Source organism: Opisthorchis viverrini, assembly GCF_000715545.1.
Source record: "Opisthorchis viverrini unplaced genomic scaffold opera_v5_7, whole genome shotgun sequence".
NCBI classification, from domain to species: Eukaryota; Metazoa; Platyhelminthes; class Trematoda; order Opisthorchiida; family Opisthorchiidae; genus Opisthorchis; species Opisthorchis viverrini.
Window position 1 is genome coordinate 3,523,145 of NW_008751663.1, and position 17,404 is coordinate 3,540,548.

Genomic DNA, 17,404 nt, shown 5'->3' on the forward strand with positions numbered 1-17,404 from the left:
CAAGTAATTAATCGTTGTGGCCATTTTTAACTAATAGTTCCCTTTCATCTCAATGTTTTTTTCACTTAGCGGCCAGTTAGCGCAATTTTCTGAAGCCTTACTACTGCCTCATGTTTGTCTGCCAAAGGCACTGGTAATGACAGTTACACCAACAAATCATTCTTGCCTTGAATGGTTTCCAGTATCTTGGAACAATAATCCCAGTGGTTAAACATGAGTGTTAACTAGACCTACTACTCTATAGAGGAAAATGTCGGTAGCTCAGGTAGCGTAGATGGTCATTGGCTTGTTCGCTGAGCTGGGCAATTTGATTGCAAACGTTTCATAACCAATCGAGGTGACATCATCAGTGCGTTATTGGGGAGCGTGGTGGTGCGTAGCGGTGGGTTGGTGGTTGTGCGTTGACTAGTGTTACGCGTGTGTTAATATACGTGCTGCTAGCAGGGGATAACCTTTGATCGCAATTAGTTGTCCGGTCGGGCGGTTTCATTGGTTGCTTCGTTGTCCTGTGTCCCCATTCACCGATGCCCACGTGACCTTTGATCTTGGAATCCCCTGCCGTCGTAATTTGGTAGATGCTGGAGTGACCTTTCGAGTCCCTGCTTGTGACTTGTGATTTGCCTCCAAGTTGTTCCTTGTTTCTTTGTTTGTGAATCCAATATTCGGTACTGCCTGAGTGTTCCGGCTGCTAGCAGCACGTGTATTAACACACACGTAACACTAGTCAACGCACAACCACCAACCCACCGCTACGCACCACCACGCTCCCCAATAACGCACTGATGATGTCACATCGATTGGTGATGAAACGTTTGCAATCAAATTGTCCAGCTCAGGGAACAAGTCAATGACCAGACTTACTACTTTTTAACAAATTGTTAAGTGGCCATCGTCCCCGAATACAACAACATCATTGTTTACACTGAGGCTTCACTGCCGTCACGGAGGGACTAAACCTTGCCATTGTGCGACGGTATGTGTGCCTCTGTGACCCACTGAGCCGAACTGGATGATGTCCGTCCAAGACCCACGGGGTTTCTCTCTCTAGGTAGGTCAATGTTTAGAGGTGTGACCAACACAATTTCTTTATCCTCCATGTTGAGGGGTTAAACGCGTGGCGCCGTGTTCCATGAAGATGCTTTTGGATTTGCGTTTTTCGCCAAACGCTGCTGCTTTGTGGTCGGGTTTCTGAATCACAGGTCTTGGTCAGGGACCCTAATAATCGTTCAGTTTCGGTCTGGGTGTCTTTAAAGCATCTAAGCCTACGTATAGCTATTATAATTGCGACTAACGACTACTGAACAAGAATTTACGTGAAGCTAAATGTGCATTTTTATCCAAAAAGTTCACTGTCGTCCAGGGATTGCGGTACAACCACAGCGGAAGGGTTTAAAATCTCACTTGACGTGAAAATATTCCTAGGATCAAAGCGTTTCTTTCTGCCAGTAAAACTGTATATATCAATCCATTGTTTTCATAGCGTAAACTTCATTCCCACCGCATCTTCATTTTAGGTAACCTCTGGCCCTAAAATATGGATGAAGGTCAACTCGGATGCATGAAACCACAAAGCTATGATTAGTTTGAACCAAACTGCATCTCTCCACACAAAGATACAATCAAAATTATTCCCACCATTAACGATGGTATCCGAGTTTGAAAATCCCACGTTTTTGTGCTGATCATCCACTCACGCTCACAAGCTCACACACACAAATTTCCTTCCGCCTCAAGTTTGCATCATTAATGTGAATTTTATTGTTGAGCTTTTAACTATACGACCACCAGTCCATCACAGCCCAATTTGCAATGAAAACGTTTTCATGTTGTATCAGTCTTCAAAAACATGGGAACTCGACCATCTGCTTTTCCGCTGAATCTTAGCACATTTTATGAGAAAACTGTCGATGAAATTCGCGGATGGAAAGAATCGTTCGTATCAACCTAGATCAGACACTCAAGTTGACGATGTTTGTCACATTATGAAATACTGTCATAAAGCATGGGTTTAAGGGAAAGTTCGGATGTTTTATGTTTTTGTTACTGAAACTATGCATTTGACTCTCTGGGTGATGTAATGATGGGGCTTACTTCTCTCCATGGAAAAAAGCGTTGCGCTCTAGAAATAGGACATCTTCAAAAATAAACATACAACCAAAGATATCAGTGCACACAAGCTGCAGTTTTCAAACTGAGATGCTAGGCACAGGACAAGTTTTGACGACCGATACAACAAAAATCTTTGTTATTCGTCATGAAGGGTAAATCAATGGATTACCAATAGCCTTAGAGGACAGGAAAATCATCATAGCGTTGTTTTCAAGGCCGCCACGGTGTGGGTACGCTTTGGTGGTTCACGGATGATTTGTTAGGAAGACTATGATAGTCAGCCGTTCTAACGTTTGTTGTGGCGTGATGTAGTGTCATGACAAGCAGATCAGCTTCGAGGTTCACACATATCAAATGAAGTCTTGTGATGAAAAAGTGGTCACAAAAGGAAAAACTGTTTTCATTTGACGACAAAGTTTTTAACCTACCTGCTATAGTAAAAGTTTTGTTCACTCTAGTAATGGTCGTACATAAATTTGTTTCAGATATGCATAGGAGACAATCCCATATTGTTGATGGCATGAGGAGGTGTTGGAATCATTCAAAGTAACTTTTGTCTTGAGAGTAGAGCGAACCTATGCCAAGAACCATCGTCCACCTGTTTCAGTTCATTGTCCCCAGCAGTGTGCATCGCACGAATCTCCAGGGAGATTTGATTTCGGAGTTGTATTGAGATAGCGTCACTATGATTGTCTTAGTTTTTTGTAACAAATGCTAGTTGGGGCTGGAGAGTCATACATCCTTGAGATTCTCAAATCTAGGAAGCATCCATTTCTAGAGGAAGATCTTCAGAGGGAGAAAAATAATCACACCAGTGCTAAGAGATATTACAGAGCGGCATGCAATTTATACCATTTCTCGCGGTGTTCTATGATGGTCATTTCAGGTTGGTGTTTATTCCTTCGCTGTTGACTGACTGATTGCGTTAAATACTTTCAACTGATTGGGCTCACCTTACTTAAAAGCCTCATGCCTCGTAAAGGGAGACGGATTCGGTAAGCAGCTTTGGAGCGTTTCAAAACAGAGAGCTATTTCTTTACAAGAAAACAGCATAATACGCAAGAGTGAATTGTCAAAAGCACGTTTCATGTCCATGTCTCTTGGCAAAACGCTGAATTGCCTGTGAGATATAAACGGCTTGAGTCAAGCCATGAGTAACCTTAACACTTTAAGCCATTGCATTTCCCTAGTCAACTTAAATAAATCAGTAAGAATAGCAAGTTTTGGGCACCAGTTCCCTCTCAAATGTGTGGAAAAGTATGGTGGACAAAGCACAGTGCAACTGATATCGTTTATAGCGGTCCGAAACAATAATTGAACAATAAAACCAGTGTAGTCTCAAGCCAGATCTCGGGTCTTTTTGTGAGTGCAGACTAAACTAAGGAAGATTGCACAAAGTGAATTAATGAAGCTCCAGTCTCTGTGGCCGTTTGTTAAGACCGTCAACGATAAACTGACTTTACTCCTGTGTCCTGTGTTGATCTAATTCCCAGTACTCGATGATTTCACCCCAGGTAAAACAGACTTCATTCGGAGTGAGTTGATATTTTGTGACGCTTTGTAGCATGTACTTTCTTGCCCAGGTTTTCGCACCTAAGTCATTGTAACCAACGCTTGTATAGCAGAAACTGTATTAATATTGTGCTATATAGTAATATTGTAACCACAATGATCAGCAGATAAAAATGTAGCTGATATTAGGCACTTTGTACGAGGTGATTGTTCCAGCTGCTTCATTATTTCGCACGTACTATTACTCTGCTTGTTAAAGTCCACTGATTTTCAGTCTAATCGAATAAGAAAGGCAAAGAAAAGTAGTCTGAAACAGTTACAGCTTTCAGAAAGTAGGTGAGTGCTGATTTATTATCAGTTTCAAATCAGTTCCAATAATTGTTGATTTTTGGGACAGTGGCAGGTTTCCAGTCTCCTTCACAATAAATTGCCCACCAAGCTGAATCAGACTCATAAGATCACTCATCGGTGTCATAGCGGGAGTTTCATTGTCACCATACACTTTTGTGGGCTATACGACAGGAATGAGAAAAGATTAAGTTTTCATTTGTGATGGCCTTCAATCTTTGCAATATCAAGCAATCAATGGATATATGTTACACAAAGACGGACTTACGTTCTTACTAATACAAACATCTCTGGATAGTTCCTCATCTGATTGAATGCATTCGACGATATAATTTAATTAGTGTGCTCCACACCTTTCCAGGATTCATTCTTAACGAAGACAAAAATGGAATCACTGGAAATAAAACTTTCATGACATCAACAAGGGAAACCAATCGCGTGCTACTTCATCTTAGTCCAGCGATTTACCGAGCTGCTTTCACTAGGTTGTTAGTGCTCCAAGTGGGCAAACAACCTGTTCTGTCCGGGGGGTAGTGGATTACCACTTCAGTGACCCGGACTCCAACCCCTCAGGTGTGCATGAAAGTTGGTTGATGTTTGCATTCAGATAATCCGTATGCACGTTTCAGCAATGAGGAGTTAAGTACTTCATGATGTCTAGAGAGATATACATGATGGAAGCTATTCGCGGACGTCATCTTCGACAGACATGTTCTAATATACTGCGTTTTTCTGCCTCCAACACGCGCAGTTAGGAGAATTTCTTCCTACTGTGCCCACCAGGGTCCTTAATGCTAACGGGATGGAGCCTATGACGATTCAGCTTACCACCAAGAACCGTGGACAAATTTCAACCCACCCCGTACACTATTCGCAACCGACGTGTATGTACAGTTTGAGGATTGCCACAAATGAAGGAGAGTATCCACCCAATTTTACTCCGTAAAGTTGGAGAACAGGCAAGATTCGGACCCATGAAGTTTCGTCATCGCCTGCTGCGCATGGCTATGAGGCGAAGACAGTGGTAGAATCCCTTTACGCCATCTGCTAATAAAACATGTTTACACAAATTCAAAGATGGGACCAAAAGTCATTTTGGAGGTACCCAAGCTTGGATTCGAGCAGGATTAATCGCAGTAGAAAATTTTAGCCACTAGGCTACCCAAAGAATGGTTCTAATGTAGAAGATTCACGGAATAGGCTGCAAAGCCAAGTTCTAAATTGGTAACTACACATGTCACGCCCTGGGATAGTTATTCTGGATACTTCCAGCGTGTCTGCGTTTGTCTTACCCTCCTATTATTGACCGAAATACTGGAGCTTCTACTGGGAAGGATAAGAAAACGACGCTGCTTGCTCAGTTAGCTCTCTGGGATGTAAAATACGTGTTCTTAATCCATACTTCTCATCGTCTTGTCTAATGTCACGACAGCGGGCGTTCTTAGATAGGAACGCTTAATTTTTTAGTCATCAAGTCTCCGCTTAAATGGATAATATTGTAGGAAAATCCTAGTTTTTACGATGTTAGTCCTCCAAGGGTTGATAAAACAATTAATTTTGTCGAATTTATTAGAGATAAATTCTGTGAACCGAATGAAAAAAGTGGAATATCAAAAGATTATGGTGCTGAAAGATCCAGTTCACACAAGAACCTTCAACGGATAACACGGCAACTATAGCAAGTCTTCTGTATATCTGGATCACAAAACTGGATTTTCTGTTGAAATGACTTTTCTAAATGTTGCGCTACAAGGGCTCCCTGAGGAGTGTAATGAGCTGTAAAAATTTTACTATGATATTCCACTCCAGTCCTCAGAAAAATCACACCCATTCTACCTAAATTGGAGTGACTTAAAGTGTGGAGATAGATCCTATCTTTGCAGACGTGGTAGGATTGATTGATTTAAGGAAGGAATAAATTTCTCAACTAAGTTGGCAGTCTATAGGAGTGGCTTATCCGCTTTAAGTAGTCATTTTTTGCTGGTTAGACGCATTCGCATTCTTGAGAGTACTCGAAAGTTCAATCTACTCGACGAACAAGGCACCGTCACACTTTGGAAGAGCGCCCGAACAGCGCACTTACTAGATAAAAGAATCAACAAGTTCATGTTGTGCAGAAGGTACTCGACAAGTCCCTTGATGAACAAGGTAAAGAACACTTCAACATCTAGGCCCAACAGTAAACACTTCAGTCTTGGCTGACCTCACTGAATGCTCAGTCAGGCATCTGAAAATAGCTGAAACAATACCAGATATCCGTCTGGCAGAACATTAGGGTTCTCCCTTGCCATCGGAAGACAAGCAGCGGTAGTATTGTAGGAAACAGTTACCAAAGAGGAAACTTTCTGCTCCTCTTCCGAGGCTTTGACTCTAAAGATTACTTATACATAATCGTGTATTTTAATGTCCCATGTAGCAAGTAGAGGATCCACAGGGTTTCGCAGAACTAGAAAGCATCAATAAGCCATTGACGGAAAGTAGGTCATAGAAACCGTACCATATTTTGATAACCTCTGACGGTTTTCCTTTCCTATTCTTCGTTTGATTGGCGCATGGTTTGCGGAAATTATGTTCACATCGATTTTTCTGAATAATCCCCGATATTCCATCACTTGGCTGTTCCCTTAATTTCTTATCGAATCGGGGGAACCACTGAATCCAAACGTCGCTTATATTAGGACTCAGCAGCTGAGGACACCCTCGAACGTGCTTGGATTTCTACTTCTGACCTTAGGCTCCTGATCCGAGCTGGTTAGCAGTACTACAGCAACGTGTGCCGGATGCACCCGAAGAAGCAAAGAGAGGAAAGGCTGAGAGTTGTGAGTGTTCCGCTGGACGTTTCGGAAGGCCTACCGACCACTTGATTCATCACGGCTCCCATTTCATGCTTTATGAAGTGCATGTTTAACGACAGCATTGATTGATAAACAGACCAGGTCAAACGTGTCTCGTGGCAATGGTACACTTTTCACTTTCAGTAAAACAGTGAAATCACGCTCATTTCGTTGTACTGTTTGCATCCAGAGTTACGGTCATACTGATTGCTGTCATGAGTAGGTGGCAATAAATCTTCAGTTCAGAATAAAATTAAATACAGGCACTGAGAATACCGAAGATGATGTAAACAGGGGAATAGCAAAAGAAATTTTCGGCTAAATGTTTAGCCCAATATTTGAGTAACTACTACATGTGGTGGGGGAAATTAGTTTAAAGCAAGATAATTTGGCTTTAGTACTGTTCTGCTCTTGTTTGTAGGAACATTGGCGTTTGACCTGTTCTTGTTCACTTGTATCTGGTGGGAAGAATCACGCACGCCAAACTCCATCTCATTTCAGTCTTGCACTAGGGACATCCTGTATGTAACTTTGCTGACAGTCGCTGTTAGTGCACTATTAACATCTCCTGTTGTCTGGGAGAATTCACTCTGGAATTTTCAAAGTGCAAGTAACGTGAGTGTTTGGATTCAGCAATCAGCGGCGCTTTAAGCACTGCACGTTTGTGCATAATGGAACAATCTCAATTGGTTTTCGATAGGGGAGAGTTTGACGTGCACACTCCTGACGTCGATGTAAACCTGAGACACTGAAATCGGCTGATGAAGTGAGGTCGGAGTAACTGGGGGTACAATACTGAATGAAATTTTGTCTAGCGTATTAGAGCTGAAATGCGTTTCAAAAGAGGAACCACTTCTTAACTTCCCCAGGAAGTAATGCACTTTTATCGCGTAGTAGTTTGATCCGCATCTCGAAACTGGTTGCATGTGATGCTTCCGCCAACCTCACCGATCGATACCAGAAATGCATCACGTGATGACCCGCACCGTCGATTCATTTGACTGGGGTCACCACTTAAGCAAACACTGACAGAAAATTAGTTTGTTATGTTTCTCATTACTTACTTTGGTCACACTGGATTAGCAGCGAGAAACGATTGGTACTGCTTTTGAGTTGTCCTCCCTATTTTATTAGCCTGTCTGTAATTATCCTAGAGTCAATACTTGTCCGGTACTTAGTTGAAAACGAATGTACTTCCAACAGGAAACGTTTTCTGGCGATAGTTGAGACCCAGGAAAAAGATGGACTTGCCACTCTGCTGCGTACCTGTGTAATGTATAAAAATTTATGGTTATTTGTCACTCACAATACCTGGAGGAGCTCTACACCATTGTCTACAAGGTTACGGTGGTTCAAATCAACTGAAACCTTTTGAAATGCCAGTTAAACACCGGACAACAGTTCAAAAAGCTTGACCATATCGAAAATATTTCCAAGAAGTGTTACTGTGGAGGTTCTTGCGTTTGATGAAAGTAATGTACATTTTCATGGTCTCGAAAGACGTCAATTAGACTGAAACTTCAGCCCACAGTTGAAGTCATTTTGGACAGAAAAGTAGCGAAACTCTGAACACTTATCGAAATACATTCATTTGCGTACCGATTTGGTGATAACGAGAAACTCACCTGAAACGCAGCTAAATCTCTCGTTTACGAGCAATTTGGGTCCAACTATAACATACAGTTAAAGGAAACTAGGGAATGGCGTCTACCTGATTAGCTCCAAGAAGAATAAAACCTGTCATGGGCTCTCGTAGGGATTTCAGCAACCTCATGAGTAGGGTATTAGTCTTTGCTCGTTTGTTTCATGTGTGTTGGGCAACGTCGGTAGTGCGCATCTCACGAATCTCTAATCAGCGGCGCTTTAAGCACTGCACGTTTGTGCATAATGGAACAATCTCAATTGGTTTTCGATAGGGGAGAGTTTGACGTGCACACTCCTGACGTCGATGTAAACCTGAGACACTGAAATCGGCTGATGAAGTGAGGTCGGAGTAACTGGGGGTACAATACTGAATGAAATTTTGTCTAGCGTATTAGAGCTGAAATGCGTTTCAAAAGAGGAACCACTTCTTAACTTCCCCAGGAAGTAATGCACTTTTATCGCGTAGTAGTTTGATCCGCATCTCGAAACTGGTTGCATGTGATGCTTCCGCCAACCTCACCGATCGATACCAGAAATGCATCACGTGATGACCCGCACCGTCGATTCATTTGACTGGGGTCACCACTTAAGCAAACACTGACAGAAAATTAGTTTGTTATGTTTCTCATTACTTACTTTGGTCACACTGGATTAGCAGCGAGAAACGATTGGTACTGCTTTTGAGTTGTCCTCCCTATTTTATTAGCCTGTCTGTAATTATCCTAGAGTCAATACTTGTCCGGTACTTAGTTGAAAACGAATGTACTTCCAACAGGAAACGTTTTCTGGCGATAGTTGAGACCCAGGAAAAAGATGGACTTGCCACTCTGCTGCGTACCTGTGTAATGTATAAAAATTTATGGTTATTTGTCACTCACAATACCTGGAGGAGCTCTACACCATTGTCTACAAGGTTACGGTGGTTCAAATCAACTGAAACCTTTTGAAATGCCAGTTAAACACCGGACAACAGTTCAAAAAGCTTGACCATATCGAAAATATTTCCAAGAAGTGTTACTGTGGAGGTTCTTGCGTTTGATGAAAGTAATGTACATTTTCATGGTCTCGAAAGACGTCAATTAGACTGAAACTTCAGCCCACAGTTGAAGTCATTTTGGACAGAAAAGTAGCGAAACTCTGAACACTTATCGAAATACATTCATTTGCGTACCGATTTGGTGATAACGAGAAACTCACCTGAAACGCAGCTAAATCTCTCGTTTACGAGCAATTTGGATTCAAGTATAACATAAAGTTAAAGGAAACTAGGGAGTGGCGTCTACCTGATTAGCTCCAAGAAGAATAAAACCTGTCATGGGCTCTCGTAGGGATTTCAGCAACCTCATGAGTAGGGTATTAGTCTTTGCTCGTTTGTTTCATGTGTGTTGGGCAACGTCGGTAGTGCGCATCTCACCAATGTCTAGGAGGGATATATATATATATATATATATATATATATATATATCCAAACGACTGCCAACGAATCCGACGGTCAGCAGATGTCATATACCTGAACTCCTGTCCGCATTTAGAGAGCCATTTATGATATGGATCTGGACGAATATGATGCCGCATGCGTGCAAGTGATACCAACGTAGATCTAAGGGAATAAGACGAACTGACTAACGTATATATACATATATATATCATATTCCGAATAGATGGTAAAATGCCTGTATGCCAAAGCGCAAAACACAGAAAAACAATTAACACTTGAAATAAATCGGCGAAAGAAATATTAGCGGCATCAAATCCGGACCATTCCTGGGATTGTTCTGAGCCAGCAAAAAGACATCCCGATATGATAAATCACAAAAGCCAAGGGAAACTAATTTCACGTTAACATCACTTACCTTAAAACCTTTCTCCTGTTCTTGTGCAATTATTCTGCTGAGTCCACACCGATGGGGAGGAGAACCGAACTTGAGTCCTACCCATTTTAGAGCTCATAAGAGGTGCATAATTTTGGTCATCGAGAGGTTTGAATTCCGTAAAATCCGAGGCCCGCTTTTCACCACTACTCCATATCTGAAAAGACGATTGCCATCACACACTTGATCGGTGTGATTGGTTTTATCCGACATCCATTTAGACGGTCATTGAATTTGTGTGTTTTCGCTATGTTGTTTTTGATCCCCAGTTGCCTTTTTTTGCACGTCTGTCAAGTATAGATGAGGCTTTCTGAGGAAAACTACGACTTCGCACTCCCACGACTTTATAGCTTATTGGGATCGCTACCGCATCGACAGAGAATCAAAGTTGTCCCATACCGAAGAAGAAAATCGCAATCGTTTTCAAACATCCGCAGTTCACAGGTACGGGCACCACATTTAGACGTAACGCGATGATGTTCAAGCGATTTAATGAAACCTCATGTCAAAGAACGTAAGGACAAAGCCCTGTTGAGAGAAACAGTTCATGGTGCTGAAAGACTACAGAGCCGGGTCAGAGTAGGCTGCGTCTAGATAATATGATGTTATCACTTTCCAGTCACCCAAAGCTGCCCGTGTACTGTTTTGGTAACCAAGGTAGGCAGAGCCTATTTACCACGTCAGTACTTGTGCACCAAAGCCACCGAACGCGTGGGATTCACCATCCAATCACGTCCAATCATCTAGTAGGTCTTGATGAATCTAATTTCAACTTCAAGAGTGGAAGGAATCGAACAGGCAAATTAACTGTGTTCATCTAACAAAGGAAACAAGGGCCAGTGAACTGCAAGTCCTTTGTAGCACATTGTGGTTTTCCAAGATTTATTTCTGATTATAGATTGGAAAAGTCAATTGAAAAATCATAAACACGGTGCGTTTTTTCTGCGAAGAGCGCGGTGTGAATCATGAGGGGTCATCCAATTTAGACTTGTACGAATACATTCCTCAATAATTTGCTTCAGGTGGACTGTACGGGTGGATATAGTTAATCATGCTTTTCAGCCTTTTGAGAACAGTGACTGTCCAGGTAATTTGTTTAGCGTGATTTCTCAAAGGGTCTCCAAATACACTTAACAGTTTATCTCCCATAAGTCGAGTTGTAAACAGTTTGACTACTGTTCAGTCATACCAGGTACATTCTATAGTGCTGTAAAAACTGAGAATCCTGTTATATGGGGAGAACTGATGAATATATTAGGATGTGTGGGTAACAATAAAATCCCTCTATATAGCCCTTAGTCTTGCCTAAGTACTGAATCAGTGTCATATGTAGTCGTATTTCTCCGGTGCTACATTCTCGGGGAGCCATATAAATGTGAAACTTCTAACCCGGAATTGAAGTGGAAAGTTAGAAAAAATTAACCCAGTCTATTCTTGATGTAAGATTGGACCATGTAAATAGTAGTCTCCAGAACTGCTAATTTGTGTTGGTGTGCCGCAGTGATCTTGTAAGATACAATGATTGAATTCGATGTTCCTTCGGGTTTAGCCTATGGGCAGAACAGCCAGACAACAAACAGTGTGTATTGATAATATGACTGGATCTAAAAGTCTTACTATTCACTGTGGCGCGAGCGTGACGGCTGAATCAATCTGCTGCTCACGATGAGCCATCCTTCATCGGTCGATTCAGTCAGAACCCGACTTCCAAAAAGTTGCTTTCAAGAAACTAAAGCCATTCGGTGCCTTGTGAATAAGGTCAAAAATTCAAAGATTGAAGGTGAACTACTCCAAATCATCCTAGATCCATAGTCTGGATACCTTAGATCAACTAAGTCCTTTACATTCTGACCAGACATGAGTTTAACTCGTAGGCAGAAAGGTTCCGCTCAATAGCTCATACTAGGAACCTAAGACCCATCAGAATCCTGTTGAATAAAGAGGCTGGTGATAGAACAAAAGGCAAGAATCCTGAAAGCCCTAATGATAAGATGATGACAGTATAGTGCTGAGTAGACAAGTCTATCAGAATACTTTACCTTGGAGCCACATGTCTTCTGAATAAGAGTATCAAAACATACTACAGGTATGTGTAGCAGTAACTTATTTGAAAGGATCACAAATGAATCCAGATGAGCCTTTCTTAGTTATTCAAGCACAGATCAAATGAAGGCGCTTCACCACAGTTGAGGGGCGTCCGCACACCCCCGGTTTCTCATATTGAAGAGAAATGGTGCATTTCTGACTATCTGCTGCCAAAAAATCACACAGTACCAGCTAGTGGGGATTTTTTGACAATGATTTAAATGCTGCCGTTGGTAAAAACTGATAAACTTTAAAAAAGTTTATTGTGACTTCGGAATTGAATAAAAAATAGTAATGGTGCTGGTCCTTTGGCCCTACGACTTGACTCGAAAACTAAACATCGCTAACACCGTCCGATCATTATAAAAACGTTGGTTCCCACGTGGACAACAAAGATGTAAGCGCAAACACCAAACTGACAAAATGCTCTCCACCCTATTCTTGTCCAGAGTATAGAACATCTTCTGCACGACCTAGGGGACACGTGAAAACTGCCGTGAAAACTGGCCTACCTGTAGCGCCGGAAAAATCTTTGCTCAAACTCTGCCGATTCAGTTGGATAAGGACACTTTGAAAGAAATCCACGCGCAGGAAGGCTGTGAATTTCTGAGAAAACGAAGCGCTGCTACTATTAGGCTTCGAAATTTTAGAAATGTGATCATTCGTTGAAGCCTACCCTCGTGGGATCCATGAAAGCCTTTGATTCGATGGGAAGAAATGGAATTTCGATGATCCCTCTGCAGTTTGGCTGTCCGAGTAACTTTCTCACCCTTGTCACATATTTCTACTCTGAATAGGAAGCTAATATGTTTGAGCTTATGAGTCATATGTGGTTAGACAGCTGCGTGATAGATTTTTTTTACCAAAAAACGAAAATGGCTTTGCTATCTGTTAGCGTCTTGGTGAACACTTGTTAGATTCACAGTGATTCACAGCTAACCGAACGTTGCACGGCATGTTGTACCGTTTCAGCAACTTGCGCTCATGCTGTCTTGGCATAATCGTGAATGTAGTAGAAGCTCAAAACAGAAGGGACCAATTTCGTCTCTACGAAGTTTTCGTTAGGCAGTAAGCTCTCTAAAAGGCTTCTGTTCTGTTTAACTCCACCGAAGGCCCATGAAATGCGTCAAACGTGGATCGGAATGTAAGTACAAATGCAGTCGAAACACTGTTGATCTGCAATCAGCTGTACCTAGTGGGCCATGCGAAAGGCATGGTACTGGATCGGATTCTCAAAGCCTAGAATTCAGGTGGTTGGAGAATGATCCTGAGATCATGGAGATCAAAGAATGAAGGGAGAACTTTGATGAGTTTCGCAACAGCCATTCCGGTTGTTGGTCATGAAAATATCTATCTGAAGAAGTGCTACTGGTGTAGACATGTTTTTTTTCAGAACTCAACTTGTCTCTCCATTGTTAACTTAAAGACCTACACAACCTCAGGATGTGATTGAGTGAGTGGACTTGCTAGACATTTCCTTTCCCAAGCCATTTCACTCGTGAAGTACTGACGCTGAGGTAGGTTGTATCTGTTTTCTAACCATAGGTATATGACTTTCACCCACATGTACCAACCTTTCGACCAATGTGCTTCAGTTTGAGAAGTTTGTGGTTGGTTGGTGAGGATCTAAGAGGACAGTGCGGGACAGCCGTAAAAATAACGGTGGCCAGTACTAGCTAGCCACATATTCGTGTATGGGACGCACCCGTGCGTGGAGCTGGCCACCATTTGCTCCTTTGCATGCACCATGGGACCCAGTTAAGCGGTTGTATCCACTTGTAAGTTATGGACCACCGGCTGGGTCTGCTGATGGCTATGCACAAGGGTTACCCAAGCCTAGATAGGGCGCGTCGAGAGGCGGAGGTCGGATTCAAACCATGGACCTTCCAGTCAGTAAATTCGTGCTCTAACCACTAGGTCACCACGCGCCCGTTTCTTTTCACCTCACGATCTTTCCCTGTCGAGTTTACACTGACCACAGGGGGATTCGAGGAGGTGTAAACGCGGCTAAGTGCGACCCGCATTTGGCGTTATCCATTGTGAATGGCTATCCGTCGGCGCGAGTGGTTATGAGGAACCAATCTGGGAAAGAAAGTCAATCTACCATTGTTCTTGAGATTGACGGGCACTGCACAACGATAGCTAATTATGCCGTTACTCAGTCATTTGTTTCACAATGGCTAGAGAGTTAGTTCTCCTCCCATAATAGGCTTTTACGAGGTTAATGAAAGATATTATCCTCCCAGTTATCTCGTCTTACGAACAGTTTATCCGTTCTGAATAAGTAGCCCGCCTGTTAAAAGACGTTCTTGCTCCTTTTCACAACAGAATTTAAGCTAAATTCCCCAGTTTGTGATTTATAACCTGTTGCAGATATCTAACACTTTTACTTGAATATGCGGTTGTCTGATCTCTCTGGGAATAAGTACCGTGAGGATAATGTCATTCAACTAGGATGTGAAGGGTCAAGTTGAAAGGAATCCAACGCATTCGGTGGAGTATTGGAACACAGGAGATGAGCAAAAAAGAATATCATTGCTGGAATAAAAAGAAAAAAGAATTAAAACATCCAATTACATGGCAGTTAGGATAGAGGACGCGTCAGTTTTCAGAGTGAATAGAACACACTAAATTTTAAAGATTCATTTGGAAAACTCGCTCTTGGTTTTCTGCTAGAAATTTTGCCAGTTTCATCTACTGATTGATCAAAAAAGATCCAATCAGAACATGCTCCAGACCGCAGTCCCGGTTTTAGAACATGCTATTCAACTGGTGCCGTAAGTTGTGCATTAAATACGGTAGCATGTGGGCTAGTGAATTCGCATTCTGTACTGGATGAAACATATCCCTGGTCTTCTGATGACGGAATACGTCCTTTATAGGCAATCTAGGGCTTAACCGAAAAGTGAAGCCATTGTAATAGGTTATCTTTACATATTGAGGCATATCAATCTGTCACAGCCCTATTCATAATGGTTTTCATAGTAACACAACATGAGGTGAAGATCTCACTGAAACCGGCAGAGCCACCGATGAACCGATTAGGGACTGTACTTTGAATGATACAGTTATTGGAAGCAGTCTGTCTGAAACCAAACTAAGGGATAGTCACACAATACGATGGGTTCCACCAAACATTCTCTTGTTGACAGAATCATTGGACTTTTGTACAGACATTGTTTAACAACCAGCCTCGATTTTAATGAGTGCTAGTGTTTGGGTCGTTTGTTTATCACTGATTGGTCGATAACACCCGTAACGGTAGTTTGATCCTTGTGAAAGTTACTACGTGCAAGTAGTTGTAATGATGGTCACACAAACCTCAGTGACGATAAAAAACGTTGAAAACAGTGCGATACTTATCCAGGTTTGCAAATGCATCACAGTTTTTACCCTACAAGTTGATGCATAATGAAATCGCTATTGCAACAGGAGTGAAACCGAGTCTATGTTAGAGGAGGACCAAGCAGTCGTTTGAAAGAAGCAACTCAAAAGTTATGGATCAGCGTCTCATTCATAGCACAACGTTTTCTAATAAACAGAAAGAAAACTCGACATAACTAATGACAACTTAGTAGTCACTGTACTCATGGCTCTTTAAGACATAAGGTGATGAAATTGTAGAAAGCTGTTATTAAAGTAAAGCCGGGTGCAATCAACTTTGTTGTCACTATGTTTGTTGTTTAGTGGTAGGACAAGCTACCTGTTGTCGGCGGGGTTACTAAATTAAACTCTCTGGTTCAAGCTAGCCTCAGGTGAAAATGAAATGTATCGTGAAGTACTCTCATTTGCGAATCGATTTGGCTTTTCCCGAGAGACTCAAATGAATCTCTCGTTTATGATATTCCACAACTGAATGTGCTTCACACAGGCTAACTCATGTTTCATTAAGAACGATATTTCAGATATTGCAGTGTATTTTCATGAAGGAAACTACGCACAAGGTTGCTGAAAACTCTTCGACAGCCCCGGTTTCGCCCCTCTTGAAGCAAACCAGGTGGGCGCAACCCCTGAGTTTCCATCAATCTTATGTTCTATTTGAACCCAAATTGGACGGTTTTCATGGGCTGTCCAAGAGTCTTCAGCAACCTTGTGAGTAGTTTCCTTAGTGAAATATATTGTGTTTTGTACGTTTCTGTCAGCAACAGATGAGCATCCGTCATGCTTGTTGCGGTAGCTCCTTAAATTTATCCAACTCGGACGCTGCCAATGTTGCCGATATGCATGTAAGGAGTAGTCAGATTTAGAGTTTGTTTGGGTAAACGTGAAGCAAATTAGTCGATTAGCAAAAAAGAACAGTCGTATGCTATGGCTTACTCATTAATCAACTTCGTGGTACTTTAAAGAATCCCCTAGGTTGCCATCCAGGGCTTTGTCCTCGCTCTAAGGTCCCTGGTTCTTAGCAGAACTGGCGCAACTAATCAGTCCGCCCCAGCATGTGTGGATTATAGACCTGCTGTGTCATTGTCAGCTTGCTGACGTCTACTAGCCAGATTAAACCAAATGCCTCCACTATGCGAACGAGCATCATTCCATGATGTCAATCAACCTTGGAAACTATGCAAGCGCGCAAAGAGTTATGCTGATACGTTTCATTCTAACTGACACATCACACCACCTTAAGCCAAGATACAATATCCGGTCTTATCCCATGCTCACTGCACACAGTTCAAATAGGACTGACCTTTGGACATTGCTCACGCGTTCCGTATGCCTTCTAGCAAACTAGACGTTACCGCGTGTCATCAGGTGGCATTGATCAGGCTTCCACATGCGTGCACACCCGGTGGTCTTTGGTACCATATCATGATAAAACAACTCCTAACATAATCAAGTAGGCGATAATGAAGTAAATATCAAGTTATAGGCTTCGGTAGGTCAGCAGAAAATCCATACTGTTCAACAGTCAAAAAGAACCTGGAACGTGGGAACAATATGTGGCAGGTTCCATCACCGTAGTGTTGATGTGTATCGATCTAATTACGCGTGACAAATGAAATA

The 17,404-nt window shown here is 42.1% G+C and overlaps 1 protein-coding gene across 1 annotated transcript in view; it reads right to left on the reverse strand.

Moving 5' to 3' along the window:
• Positions 1-14,849: 14,849 nt before the first annotated feature.
• Positions 14,850-17,404, reverse strand: part of T265_00745 (hypothetical protein) — a gene marked incomplete at both ends in the record, with an annotated part of 27,553 nt that continues 24,998 nt past the window's right edge. Inside the window, one exon of the mRNA XM_009164594.1 lies at positions 14,850-14,941. Within this exon, the coding sequence (XP_009162858.1) occupies positions 14,850-14,941 (92 nt within the window). The remainder of the gene's footprint in view (positions 14,942-17,404) is intronic.